The 13597-nt window shown below is 60.9% G+C and overlaps 6 protein-coding genes across 6 annotated transcripts; 4 read left to right on the top strand and 2 right to left on the bottom strand.

The window, feature by feature from the left end:
• Positions 1–23: 23 nt before the first annotated feature.
• OSTLU_37801 (predicted protein) lies at positions 24–1790 on the top strand (the record flags this gene model as incomplete). Its single annotated transcript, XM_001422018.1, has 1 exon — positions 24–1790. One exon carries the CDS (start codon positions 24–26, stop codon positions 1788–1790), a length of 1767 nt encoding a protein of 588 aa, XP_001422055.1.
• Positions 1791–2317: 527 nt separating this feature from the next.
• Positions 2318–2614, top strand: OSTLU_28183 (predicted protein; the record flags this gene model as incomplete). Its single annotated transcript, XM_001422017.1, has 1 exon — positions 2318–2614. One exon carries the CDS (start codon positions 2318–2320, stop codon positions 2612–2614), a length of 297 nt encoding a protein of 98 aa, XP_001422054.1.
• Positions 2615–6856: 4242 nt separating this feature from the next.
• Positions 6857–7633, bottom strand: OSTLU_37751 (predicted protein; the record flags this gene model as incomplete). Its single annotated transcript, XM_001421888.1, has 1 exon — positions 6857–7633. A coding segment is annotated over one exon (777 nt), but the record flags the coding sequence as incomplete, so codon positions are not given.
• A 1502-nt stretch (positions 7634–9135) lies between these two features.
• On the bottom strand, positions 9136–10428 carry OSTLU_1794 (predicted protein; the record flags this gene model as incomplete). Its single annotated transcript, XM_001421887.1, has 2 exons — positions 9136–10203; positions 10234–10428. Coding segments are annotated over 2 exons (1263 nt in total), but the record flags the coding sequence as incomplete, so codon positions are not given.
• A 545-nt stretch (positions 10429–10973) lies between these two features.
• OSTLU_28180 (MC family transporter) lies at positions 10974–11956 on the top strand (the record flags this gene model as incomplete). The annotated part of the gene is made up of 2 exons (XM_001422016.1): positions 10974–11062; positions 11220–11956. The coding sequence occupies exons 1-2, from the start codon at positions 10984–10986 to the stop codon at positions 11954–11956; spliced, it is 816 nt and encodes a 271-aa protein (XP_001422053.1). The 5' UTR covers positions 10974–10983.
• A 153-nt stretch (positions 11957–12109) lies between these two features.
• OSTLU_28179 (predicted protein) lies at positions 12110–13550 on the top strand (the record flags this gene model as incomplete). Its single annotated transcript, XM_001422015.1, has 1 exon — positions 12110–13550. The coding sequence occupies one exon, from the start codon at positions 12150–12152 to the stop codon at positions 13548–13550; it is 1401 nt and encodes a 466-aa protein (XP_001422052.1).
• Between the last annotated feature and the right edge of the window lie 47 nt (positions 13551–13597).

Genomic DNA, 13597 nt, shown 5'->3' with positions numbered 1-13597 from the left:
CCGCTTTAATCGGCACACCCACGATGTCGAACAAGCGTTCCCGGGACCACGGCGGAGACGAAGCCGCAGAAGAGGACGAGCGCGCTTCGCGGCGTCCAATCCTCGACGAGTCATTCTTCGACCGTCCGAGTGAACCGACGTCGCGCACTGCCGAGGACTTGCTCGCGCAGGCCGAAACGCGCGCCGGAGTGACGAACGACGACGTCACTAACGATGGTGACGGCTCCGCGGGCGCGATCGACGCGAAACACGTGCGAAGGTTGGTGTTGGCGTTTGAGCGCGCGTACGCGGAGAACGTCAAGGCGCGGGCGAAATACGGAAACGAACCTCGAAAATTCGCAGAGAGCGAGATCGAGCTGGATTGCGAAGTGAAACGATTGGGGACACTCGCGAGCGCGCCCGAGTTGTACGAAGAGTTGGTGAAGTTGAACGCAGTGCCTAGCATGGTGGCGGTGTTGGGACACGAAAATGAGGACGTCGTCGCCGACGCGTTGGAGGTTTTGAGAGAACTCACGGATTCGGACGCAGTAGAGAGCGATGAAAACGGAGGAAAGGCGCTGGCGACTGCACTGCGTGAGAGCGGTGGGTATCAAGCGCTGTACGCGGCGTTGACACGGTTTGAGGACGCGAGTGGTAAACTAAAGGCGACGTCGAGCGAGACGTCGAACGCGGTGTCGTCGGTGTTGGGCATCGTGGAGAACTTAGGCGAAATCATGGGCACTCAAGTCGATGATGCGAGCGGAGAGTCTAGTAATAAGGCGCTAGAAGGGTTTTGCGAGGAAACCGACCTGTTGAAATGGCTTTTGAAACGCGTTGAGAAGAAGCGTGACGTCGATCAAAACAAGCTGTACGCTTCGGAAATTTTAGCCATCATTTTACAAAGCAGCGCGAAATGTCGCAAGCAGTGCGTGGATATGAATGGTTTAGAGAGCCTATTACAAGCGGCATCGGCGTATAAGAAGCGTGAGCCCGAGGACGACGGCGAAAAGGAGCTCGTTGAAAATTTATTTGATGCTATATGCGCCGTCGCCATGGTTCCCGAGAACAAGGCGCAATTTGTCGAGTTTGAGGGCGTTGAACTCATGTTAATATTGCTTAATGGAACGCGCGGGGACGCAAAAAAGACGAGCTTTGCGTCACTTCCTGCGCTGAAGTGTTTGGATTACGTGTTGAGCGGGAACAAAGACGCGTGTAATCGCTTCATAGACGGTCTCGGGTTGAAGAGTTTGTTCTCCATCTTTATGGGACGCAACGCGAAAGCGGTTCGCAAGACGTTCGGTAACGAAGCCGCGCTCGAGCAACAAACGCGTTCGAGCAGCGTCATCTGCTCGCTGTTCAAGCACGTCGACAACACCGATCGCCGCGACAGGCTTTGCGCGAAATTCGTCGAACAAGACTACGCCAAGTGTGACCGACTCGTAGAGCTTTGGGTGGAATTCGCCAAACGCGTGAGCGCGGAGCAAGCGCGTCTGGAAAACGTCGACGAAGATCTCGGCATCGATCTCACCGAAGAGGAAGAGTATCTTCAAAAGCTTGACGCCGGTTTGGCCACCCTCGAGCACCTCACGTTGGTCTTCGCCCACCTCTGGGCAACCGACCACGCGCCGATCATGCGCCGGCTCTACCTCGACGCCTCGCAAAACGCCATCGCGTTATCTGATTTGCGCGACATCCTCCGCCAACACGCGCATCACGTCGGCGATTCCGCCGGCGATTCTGCGCGTGAAGGCACCGTGCGCGCCATTCTCAGCGTCTTACCGTACGCCCCCGGCGAACGCGAGCAAAGTTAATATCTACGCGCTCGAGCCCGATGGCTCAACCATCTCGTCCCTGGAGCCGCACTCTCCCACCTCGTCCCTGGAGCCGCACTCTCCCACCCTCGTCATCGCTATGTTCGCCCTGTCGTCCAAGATCACCGCCCCCCGCGCGCTCACGGCGACTAAGCCCGCCAAGTCGCAGCGCCGCGGTCTCGTCGTCAAGGTGCGCGGCGCGCGTCGTCTGGTCTCTCGCGCGCTCTTTATCCACTCGACGCGTCGAGCGGAATTCGTGCGACGCGCGCGCGCGATCGCGGTGTCAGCGTCGCTCACGCGCGCGCGCACGGCGCGAAGGTTTCGTGCCGCCTCGCGTATTTGCACGAGACCGCCGCGAAGGGCTCGCGCGGCGACGCGGGCGCCCTGGATATGGTCAAGATCAGTCCCGCGCGGGACACCCTGGGGAAGATCTTTTCGAGCGCGAGCCGAGGACTGACTGACGCGAACGATTCGCGAGATAACCACAGGCTGGTAAGACCATCGACACGTCCAACCGCCGTGAGATGATGAAGAAGAACCAAGAAGCCGCGCGCAAGAAGGCCGAGGACGCGAAGGCCAAGTCCAAGGCGCTCGCGGAGAAGAGCAAGGCGGCGGCGGCGAAGGCGGCTGAAGCGAAGAAGGCGGCGGCGGTGAAGGCCGAGGCGAAGCGCAAGGAGATGGCGAAGAAGACCGCGGCGTTGAACAAGACGGTGGGCGGCACGAGCCGCTTCGCGAAGTCTATGTCCAAGGGCCCTGTTAAGATGAAGGATCCGCTCGAGGGCAAGAAATTCAACCCGTTCTCCTTGTTCGGGAAGAAGGATTAAAAATCGCTCGCGCGCCGAGTCGATTCATTACTTTACCGACCGTGATTTAATGGTCATCACTTAATTCAAATCCCAACTATGAGCTAATTTCTACTGCTGCGCGTCGATTGCCTCGAGAACGCGCGCGACGACGGACTCAGGCGCTTCCAAATGCGCCGCGTGTCCGCATCGAGGAACGATAAATACTTTGCACGGCGCCGCGTCTACCACCCCTTCACTCATGGCGTCTTGCATCTTGCGCGATATCGATTTGAACTTTTCATCCTTGTCGCCCACGATCATCGTGAGCTTACCGCGAAGACGACAAAGCGTCGACCAACCCTCGATTTGACGTCCGGGTGAGGCGGCGGCGAGGCACGCAGCGAGCGCCTCTGCGTTCGTCCCAATGACTGATCCGCGACGTTCGGCGAGCCCATTGACGCCACCGAATCGTGGATGAGCGACGAGAGTAGAGAACAAACCTCGTCGATACCAAACTTTGGCGAACTCACGCGCATCATCACCCTTGAGTAAAGCGGCGGCTAAGTCGTCGTCCTGAGCGACCCGCGCGACTCGCGCGTCTTCCCCGCACAATCCCGGAGAACCGCCGATGGAGACGATAGACTTCAGACTTGATTCGTCGAGAGTAAGTGCAATGCGTGCACCCATGCTATAAGCGACAACGTGCGTACATTCGTTGGGACATCCGAGCTTGGTCATCGCTGCGGCGACTACATCTCGCATGGCTTCCACGCGCAGGCAATCGCGCATGGATTTCCCTCGATGCGGCGTACACGTCGTTCGTCCGTGAGCGGGCAAATCGATTGCGATCACTCGAGCGTTATTACGAACGGTCAGACCGCGGGCAACGATATCCCAATCTTCGCTCGATCCCATGAATCCATGCAATAGTACGATCGTTTCGCCGCTCGAGTTGCCTCCGCTTGGAGTGCGCTCGACGCACTGTACCTCGTAAATTCCATTCGATGTTTCAACCGTGATTGTGGAATCTTCACCCCAACGCTTCGAAACATCCTGGAACATGGATACCACTGATGTCTGACGTTTAGTCTTGTCGGTATCTTCGAGTAAGTGTATGGACATCCCGTCGCTTCCTTTCCGGACGGGGACGACTTCGGGGAACATCACGTCGCCGTCAAACCAGGACGCCGTTCCTAGGCCGTGCGATGTTGGTTGCGCGTCTAAAGCCAAAATCAAAGGTTTTATATCCAGCGTGTTCGGACGCTCGGTGTCGTCGCCCGTCACCAAAGAGTCTCTGGCTGCTTGAATCTCACGAGCCAAAACATCGTCGAGCGTCGCCGCGAGGTGAGCGCTGACGTTTAATCCAATGCCACTTTCGAACGCGCTAGAAATCACGGGCCGGACACCTCGAGACATTGCGATGCGCGCAATTAAAGACGTCGCTTCTAAACCTCCAATGACGGATGGTTTGAGCACCACAGCTACGATACCTGTGGACTGATCCGCAACGCGTGAAATCGCTGCGCTTGCCTCGGCCAAGCTTGAAGACTCGCAAAGAATGTCGTCGATGGTCTCGTCCAAAGCCACGGCTATGCCGGTGGTGAAATGGAACGCCGCGACTTCATGTGCCGCACGAGTGGGTTCTTCGACGTACTGCAAACCCACGTTGAGTTCTTGCGCTCGCGCGCCGAAATCGAGCGCTTCCGTCAAATCCCAACGCCTGTTCGCATCAGCACGGAGCGCGACGCTGGGACCGACTTCGTCTCGAATCTGAGCGAGTCGTTCCGCGTCTGCTCGAGCGCCATCACTACCAAGACCCCGAGCCACTTTGACTTTTAAACAGGTATAACCGGCGTCCACGAGCGCGCGCGCTTCGCGGCGCGCAGCGGCGACATCAGTCGTCGCGTCAACGAGTCCATTCACAGAGACGGAGTTCATCACCTCGTCGCCAGTCATGACGCGAGAAAGCGTCTTGCCTTCGCTTGCGGCGAGCGCGTTCGCAATTGCTGACTCCAACGCAAATCGAACAGTGGGAAACAACTCGCTCGTCGAGCGCACGCCGACGCAATCTTCAATCCAGGCTGCAAAGGCGCCGTTGAGCAGAGCAACATTCGTAGGAACTTCCATGCTGTTCATGAGCGAAGCGACGACGGAAAGTTGCGCGCCGCTCTCTTCGTACGATTCGCGATGAAGTCCATCCAGAGGAGAACACTCACCGTAACCGACGACACCATCGCTCAGGGTGACCTTCAGAAGCCATCCGTCCCGTGTCGTCGATGACGCATTCGCTGTAGTGGGTTTCTTCAGAGGAAGTGAGAACGAAGCCACTTCAATACTCTGAATCGTCTTTGACGTCGACGTAGTCGTTAGCTCAAGGGCTTGTCGTGCGGCTCGTGCACATCGCCGCTGCACTAACTTGTGCTGAATCAAATTTCGAGCGCGGGACGTGGTCACTTCGATGACGCTGTGACGATTTTCGTTCCACGCAGCGCTGAGCGCCTCACCGAACTCACTAACCGACGTTGGATGCGCATAGGCGACGCGATGAGCCTCGCACAGTCCTCTTCTGGACACATCCGGCGGTGTGGCAAACAAACGATTGAACGACTTATCGTCAACCTGCGAGGCGACGGGTAAAAAATTGAAAATTCCACCGCCGCCATTATTGACGACGACGACCGTCACCGGTGGTTGACCGGGACGCTCGCGAAGGAACAGTAGTCCATTGGAATCATGCTGAAACGACACATCGCCGATGATGAGTGTAACCGGATGTCCAAGGCCTGCAGCATATCCCGCGGCTGAAGATATCACACCGTCAATACCACTCGCGCCTCGATTCGCCGTGACGGGAATTCCGTACGCCGACGTCGCGCAGTCTTCACGATCAAAATTTAAACCTTCGGAGAATTCTTTGATTCCACTGAATGCGTCGACATCGCGGATGGGCATGGAGTTACCCAAGAAGAAACCCATAGAATCAGGTAGACCCTCGCTGATGGCGATCGCGACAGCCATCTCGGACATACCTTCGTTGGCGGTGATGTCGTTGAGGGCCATCGCGGCTTCGCGTGCGACTGCGGCGCCGACAGCGACGGCGCGCTCGGCAAAGGCGATGCATGATGTTTTTGAGTCACTCGTGTCGTAACCGCTCTCGTGACTTAGCGCGCTCTCCAAAACTTCCAAAGCGTATCCGATGGACGATTCAACTCGAACACTCACACAATGCGCCGGATCCACTCGGTTCGGAGTCGGCTCAACGACGATCCACTCAGCATTATTCTCAATCGCGCTCGCTTCAAGGAACTGGCATAGCCTCTTGGACGTCAAACGGGCACCAATTTGCAGGATAACATCCGGTCTCAACGCATCATGCGCACTCGGTTCCACCAATACGTAATCGATCATAGGAATCTTACGCACGGATTCATCCTCACCCGCGCCCACGCGAATACCGCTCGTGGCGTCGGCGGCGACAGCCCAGCCCAGCGTTTTAGCGATCGCAGTCGCCGCGATTGAGTCCGCTGCAGACGAGCCACTTCCAACTACTAGCAATCCGCGCTTAGCGTTTGCGATTTGAGATAGCGCTGCTTGCCAGGCGCCGCCGTCGTGCATCGTTCCTGCGGTGGCATTGCCAATGGTGAACTGCGTCGACGACTCTTCCCATTTCTCCAACCCCTTAAGCGCAGCCGCTGAGTCCCAGTCCACACGTTGCGGACCGAGCGGTTCGCGAAAAGCACAGTTTAGGTGCACCGGTCCAGGGTTCGTTCCTCTCAAATATCGAAGCGCCGTCGCAGCCATGGTGGCGCAGGCGCGCGCAGGCGCGCCGTCTCCGGGTGGAGCCAAGTCGGCGTTGAATCGAGCGTACGAACCAAAAATTTTCACCTGGTCAATCGTTTGATTCGCACCAGTGTGGCGCAACTCATACGGTCGATCTGCGGTGAGTAATAATAACGGGGTTGAGCTTTCTGACGCTTCGACGACGGATGGCAGTAAATTAGCCACAGCCGTGCCGCTGCTGCAAATCACCGCAGCGGGCTGGGCCGCGCCTTTTGCGTATCCCAATGCATAAAACCCAAGAGAACGTTCGTCAATACACACGACCACGTTTGCTTCGACGTGTTTCTCAGCCGCAAGTGCGAGAGGCGTCGAACGACTTCCAGGAGCGATACAGAATGTCGTCACGCCGCCGCGTACGAGCTCACCGATCAATATCGTTGCCCACGCTGCGTTGGGATTTGGCAAGCTCGCGAGCGGTGTCACCGGCGCAAGAAGTGACTCGAGGGGTTTTGTCTTCAAGTTCAATTCGTGCCATTCGGATTGCGCGTTGGCGGAACCGACGACACCGACGCCCGCGTACAAAGACACCTCATCACCGTCGGGGTGCACCAGCGCTGAACGAATGGCGACGGCGAATTCAGCGCCATCCGCGCTTATCCACCCGAGCGGTCCCGAGTAAAGTCCGCGATCGAACGACTCCACCGCACGAAGCGTGTCTAGCGCAGCTTTGCGCGGGTATCCACACACCGCGGGCGTGGGATGCAGCGCATCGAGTAAATCAGCCTCTGTCTTGCCGCTGGCCAAGGGCGCAGAGAGACGCGAGTATAAATGTTGCACGGTAACGTTGCGCAAGATACCTTTTTCAAGCTCAACTTCCACGCCATCATTTCCACCGTCGGCGACATCGCCCAGTGCACGACGAACTTCTTCACGCACGATTGCAAACTCTTCGTGCTCCTTGGGCGACAGAAGCATGTCATACGCCAAAGCCGCGTCTTCACCGTCGTCGGCGCCTCTGGCGCGCGTGCCAGCCACGGCTTCACTCACCGCGCGACCCCCTTGACATAAGAACAAGCGCTCAGGCGTCGAACCTAGGAAGGTCTCACCGTTGGGGTGTCTTAAAACGAATTGATACGCATCTGGATCTCGAGATTGCAGCCTCGAGACCAAGGCAAAAGTATCCACAGGCGTGTTCAGGTTGAGCTTGCTTCTCCGCGCCAAGACGACTTTTCGTAACGGATCGACGGTTTCACCGCCGAGAAGCAAAGCGTCGACCATGCCCTCCATTGTTGAGTCATCTTTGTACAGTCCGCCATCCATGGCCATCGTCATCGCTTCGAATTGATCGAGAACCGCGCTCGGGGCTTCGACTCCAGCCGCGCGACCAAGCGATTCTAACGCCGTTCGCACATCTGGCGAATCTGATTCGTCAAAGCTGCTCCCTAAGTCGATCCAGGCATCCTCTTTGTCCCGCACGCTAGCGCTCACGGATGCTCGCGATACTCTAATGCGGCTGATGACGGAGGACACGTCTTTGGACCATCCGTCTTGATCGGGCACCAGCGCACGGTCGACGACGTGCGCCGCGCCCGGGGGTAACGCCTTGTTTGAACTCTTTTCGACACCCATTGAGCGCTTGAGCGTCTCGCACGCATCATCAAGCGCTTGGACGAGTGACTTGGCCGATGGACCGCAGTTTTCTTCACCGCGCGCGTCCCACGCCACGGAAACCGTCAACGTGGCGCTCTTGACGCCCTCCACGACTTCGAGCGTGGGCAAAAAGAAATAATGCGTCCCGAACGACGCCCACTCCTCCTCGGGCGCGCGACCAGGATCGAACCTTCCGGCGCCATACACTCGAGACCCCGCACGAGCGTCTTTATGCTCGCTTAGAAACCTCCGCATCGAAGCGATGCGCCGCCGAAATGACGTCTCGTCCTCGTTCCCTGCGTCCGTCCACGTCGCGCACGACCCAAAACCCGCGCGCGACCCGCGTGCGGCGTCAAAATCCAACTTATCACTCCTCGTCGTTTCCATCGCCGTCTCCTTCGACGCTGATCCGCCCTTGCCCACCGCGCTTCCGCTCGCCGTCTTCGCTCGTGGCGACCAATAAAACGCCGGCGTTCCACTCCTCACCTTCCCGCTCACCTCGCTCACCCATCGCAGCGCCCGCGCGTCTCGCGGCACATCGATCACGAACCGCAAGCACCCGCTGTCAAACTTGCACGCCGGCATTCGATCGGCGTCTCGCCGCGCGTCTCGCACTCGTCTCGCCAGAGCGTCCCATCCAGCAGCCAACGACGCGCGCGCGCCTAAATCTATCGTCTCTCGAGCCCCTGCGCTCGCGACAAACGACGCGATCGTTGACTCGTCATCGTTCGACGTGCTCGTCTCGCCGCGAGCGCGCCTGAGCGCGTCGTTTGAGGCGATTTCTTCGCGGTCTGCGCTATCCAAGTTGGGCTCGCGCACGGAACGAATTCGCGACGACGATGGCGCAGCTGTGCGCGCCGGCGCTCGACGCGCGCGGTGTGGACGCGCGCGCACGATGTGCTCTCGCGCTGTCGCGTGCGACGCGGCTTCGGCGCGCATGACGGACCGACGCGTCCGATTGTGGGGACGGCGCCGGGGCGAGGTCGAAGCGGCCGAAGAGCGACGCCGTTTCTCGAGCGGAACGAATACACTACGATTTCAATACACGAATATAATAATGCGGAATGAATGGGACGCGAAGACGATCACCACTTTTTGTTGCCGCGCGAGAATCTGCCGCCGCCTCCTCGACCGCCGCCTCGGCCTCGGCCGCCGCCTCGGCCTCGGCCGCCCGACCAACCGCGGCCGCCTCCGCCGCCGCCGCCCTTGCGCTGCATCGCTTGGAGCGCCAAAGGTACGGTTTGTCCGGCTCCTTGGAGGATATCGATGAGCTCGTTTGCGGCGCCACGGTTATCTTTAGTGAAGAAGGTGAACGCCTTGCCCTCCTTCCCGGCGCGTCCGGTGCGACCGATTCTGTGCACGTAATCCTCCACTTGGAGCGGAAAATCGTACACGAGAACCGCTGCGACGCCAGGAATGTCTAAACCACGCGCAGCGACGTCAGTGGCGACGAGAATATTGCCACGACCGCGACGAAAGTTGTCGAGGACCATCTCGCGCTCGTATTGGTCCTTGTCGCCGTGAATAGCGCCGGCGGAGGAAAACCCAGACTGCTTCAATCTGCGGTCCAAAAAATCGCATCGACGCTTTGTGCCGGCAAACATAATGCACGTGTCGTCCTTACCGAGCTCCTTCTTCAGGATGGCGACGCAACGGTCAAACTTTTCCTCCTCCTCGAGTACTTCGACGGTTTGCGTAATCGACTTATTCGCCGTGAGTTTATCGCCGCCGCTACCGATTTGAATGTGAATCGGCTTCGTCGTGAAAGAGTCTGCAATCTTTTGCACCGCTTTCGGCCACGTCGCGGTGAACATCACCGTCTGACGCGCCGACGGGCAGAGCTTGAAAATCTTTTTAATCTGCGGCTCAAATCCCATGTCCAACATTCGATCCGCCTCGTCGAGGACGACGTACGACGCCTTCACCGCGCTCACGGGCGCGGTGAATCCCGGGGGTGGTTCAAGAAAATCGTTCAATCGCCCGGGCGTGGCGACGACGACGTCGGCGCCCGAACGCAACGCGCGCAACTGATCGCCCTTGGCGGCGCCGCCGTAGAGCACCGCCGAGCGGCACCCCGCGGCGGGGCAAAACTTCGCGCACTCGTCGTGGATTTGAATCGCCAACTCCCGCGTTGGCGCTAACACGATGACCGTCGGCGTCACCGCCCCCGGACGCCATCGTCCATCGAGCAACTGCATCTCCGGCGCCTTTTGCGATCCTCTCGCCACGATGCTCGCCAGCGCCGGCAACAAAAACCCACACGTCTTCCCCGACCCCGTCTTCGCGATCGCCACCACATCCTTCCCCTTCAGCAATATCGGCCACGCTTCCGCCTGAATCGGCGTCGGCGCGTCGTATCCCTGCGCTTTCAGCGCCGCTCGCAGCGGTTTCGGAAACGCCGCCTCGTCGAACGTCGTAAACGGTTCCAAATCCCGCGTCCTCTCGCACGCGTTCCGAATCTCGATCGCGTGTTCCCTTCGAAAGTCTTCCTTGGACGCGATTCGTTTCAGCGTCGGCGTCTTCGGCGCCTCGATCGACGCGCTCTCCGACCCCGCCGTCGCCCTCGCGTCGGTCGCCGCCGACGTCGCCCTCTTCGCCTTCTTCGCCTTCTTCGCCGCGCGACGTCGCGCGCGCGCCTCGTCCGTCTCCGTCTCCCGCGCCGCGTCGCGCTTCCGCGCCTTTCCCTCCCTCGCGCGCGTCGTCGTCGTCGTCGTCGACATCGCGATCGGGATTCGCGCGCGCGCACTGTCGCCGCGCGCGCGCCGCCGCCGCCGTCGGTCGACGCCGGCGTCGATCGACGCCCACGCCGTCGATCGCGCGAACCTCACCGCGTCGATCGACGGCCGCGACGCGAACCTCGATCGAGGTTCGCGTCGACGTCGCGCTCGATCGATCGAACATCGCGATCGACCATCGCGTCGCGGCAAGGGGCCTTGCGCGCGACGGGGAGACGCGCGAAAACGCGTCGCGCGGTCGTCATGGCGCGCGTCCCGCTGTCGGACGCGGAGAATCTCGCCGTGGGCGCGTTCGGGGGGATCGTGGAGACGTGCGTGCAGAGTGCGTGCGACGATCGAGGCGAGGCGACGGCGCGAGACGCGCGATGATGGTCGAGTGACGCGATGTGATTAATGTAATGGATAACGGCGGTCGCGCGATGTGACGGATGACGACGACGGCGCGGAGACTGACGGGACCGCGATCGAATCGCGCGCAGTGCCGCTGATCACGTTTAAGATCTGCGTGCAGGACTCGAGAGCGCTGCCGCGGTCGATCGCGGGATGGTACCGCGGCGTCTTCGCGAACGCGGCGTCGCTGGCGCCCATCACCGCGGCGCAGGTGGCGGTGAATGGGGCGATCGAGCGCGTCATCACGAACGGTGAGCGAGGAATGAGCGACGCGGAGCAAATTGGATGCGCCATGGCGGCGGGGGCGGTGTCGAGCGCGCTGTACTCGCCGGTGGATTTGACGGTGATTCAACAGCAAAAGATGGGCCTCGGTCCGGGGGGGACGGTGGCCGCCGTCGTGAAACAAGGAGGTCTCGCGAAGATGTGGCGAGGGACGGTGTCGTGCGCGGCGCGCGAGAGCATCTACACCGCGGGATACCTCGGTCTCGGACCGGTGCTGACGAACAAGATCAAGGAAGCGCAACCGAATTTGGGCGATTTCGCCTCGAGCGTCCTGGGCGCGTCGCTCGCGGGCACCTTCGCCGCGGGCCTCACGCACCCGATCGACACGTCGAAGACGCTCATGCAGAGCGATTTGAGCGGCTCCAAATTCACCTCCGCCACGCACGCTCTGTCTGAAACGTACAAAACGGGCGGTATTCGCGCGTTATACAAGGGTGGTTTCGCGCGCACCGTGCGCATCTGCGGCGCGTTTTTCATCGTCGGCAACATTCGCGAATACGCCGTCAACTACAAGAACGCCAACTTGACCGCGGACGAGACGTAAATAACGAAGGTCAACCGCGCGCGGTCGATCTGGACGACGCACCGCGACGACGCCCGCATCGCTCGTCGCGAGCGTAGCGCAATTCTTTTGTAAAATATGAGTCGCCGAGTCGCCCTTGCTCGCCACTCGCGTGGACGCGTCACTCCTCGACGCCCGCGACGTCACCGCGGCGCGTCGACGGGGTCGACTCGACATGACGGACGACGCGCGCGCGCTCGACGCCCTCGTCCAGCGCGCGCGCGCGTCGACGCCGGACGGCGCCGACGCCGTGCGCCAACTCCGAAACCTGTGCGTCGACGCCGAAGGTCCCGCCGCGCCGTTCACGAAGACGCCGCGCGGCGCCATGCTCGTCGCGCTCATCTCCGTCGTCGTCCGAAACGTCGGGTTGCAAGACAAGGTCGGCGCGCTTCGAGCGCTGTCGCTGCTGAAGGCGAACGACGACGCGCTGCGGCGCGCGGCGCGCGCGGGCGCCGTCCCGGCGCTGGCGCAAAGGCTGCGGGACGAAGACGGCGCGGGACGGACGAGCGCGGACGCGGCGAGAGCGCTGGGCGCGATGGCGAGCTCGTCGGACGTGTGCCAGATGATGATAAGGTCCGGAGTGTTGGGAAATTTGAGCGAGGCGTGCGCGCGAGCGGCGAGCGAGGAGACGGGAGAGGCGAGCGAGACGGCGCGATTCGCGGCGGACGCGCTGCGGCGGTTGAGCGGACGAAGCGATGCGTACGATTCGAGGGCGCTGTTTCCGATCTCGAGCGATCCGAGCGCGCTAGATTTGACGACGGAGTCCGCGGTGCGAAGCGTGGTGGAGGTGCTGATGAGCGAGGCGACGGTGGCGCACGGGGAGGCGAGCGCGGCGCTCGGAAGAATCGCGAGCTCGGGCGCGACGGGCCGAAGGGCGGTGGCGCGATGCGGCGCGGTGTTACCGCTCGTCACCGCCGCGCTGGGCGGGGAGCGACAGCGCAACGCGTCGCTCGCCGCGCTGCGAAGCGTCGCGGGCGTCGACGCCGGCGCGTCGGCGATGAACGGAACGACGCAGAACGACGGGTGGTACTCGGACTCGGACTCGGCCTCGGCGCGCCGCGATCGCGAAGAGTTGACGATGGCGGAAAAGCTCGCGAACGCGAACGGCACCGCGTCCTCGCTCGGTGGGCTGAATTTTTTTCACGATATGATTGATCTTTTGAGCTCGCTCCTGGAGCTTCGGCACAGTCTCGAGCCCGCCGCGGCGGACGCGGCGCTCGCGCTGTGGGCGCTCGCGTGGCAACCGAGCAACCGCGAGCACATGACGAATCGAGTCACCGCGCGACTGATGGCGCTCGCGCGCGAAGGGTGCGCCACGTCGCGCGACGACGCGCTCAGTGTGCTGAGTGTGCTCGCGCTCGACGAAGGCGGCCGCGAAGCGATTCACGCGCAAACCGGCGGCGCAAAGCTGCTCGATTACCTCCAAGGCTCGGAAGGAAATTCGCCGCGCGCGTTCGACGGCGAAACCGTGGAGATGAGTTTCGACGAACTCATCGAGCGACGCAGTCCGTTGGGCGACCTAGAGAAATCGAGCACGGGGTTATCCGCCGCGGTGTCGCGAATGCACTGCGCGTGACGAAGGCGTCGTCGACGAATTCGATTGAGACGAAATTTCATGTACAA

The sequence above is a fragment of the Ostreococcus lucimarinus genome, chromosome 16 (assembly GCF_000092065.1).
Source record: "Ostreococcus lucimarinus CCE9901 chromosome 16, complete sequence".
NCBI lineage: Eukaryota > Viridiplantae > Chlorophyta > Mamiellophyceae > Mamiellales > Bathycoccaceae > Ostreococcus > Ostreococcus sp. 'lucimarinus'.
The sequence above is the reverse complement of the archived record's forward strand: the minus strand, read 5'-3'. Positions and strand labels throughout refer to the sequence as shown.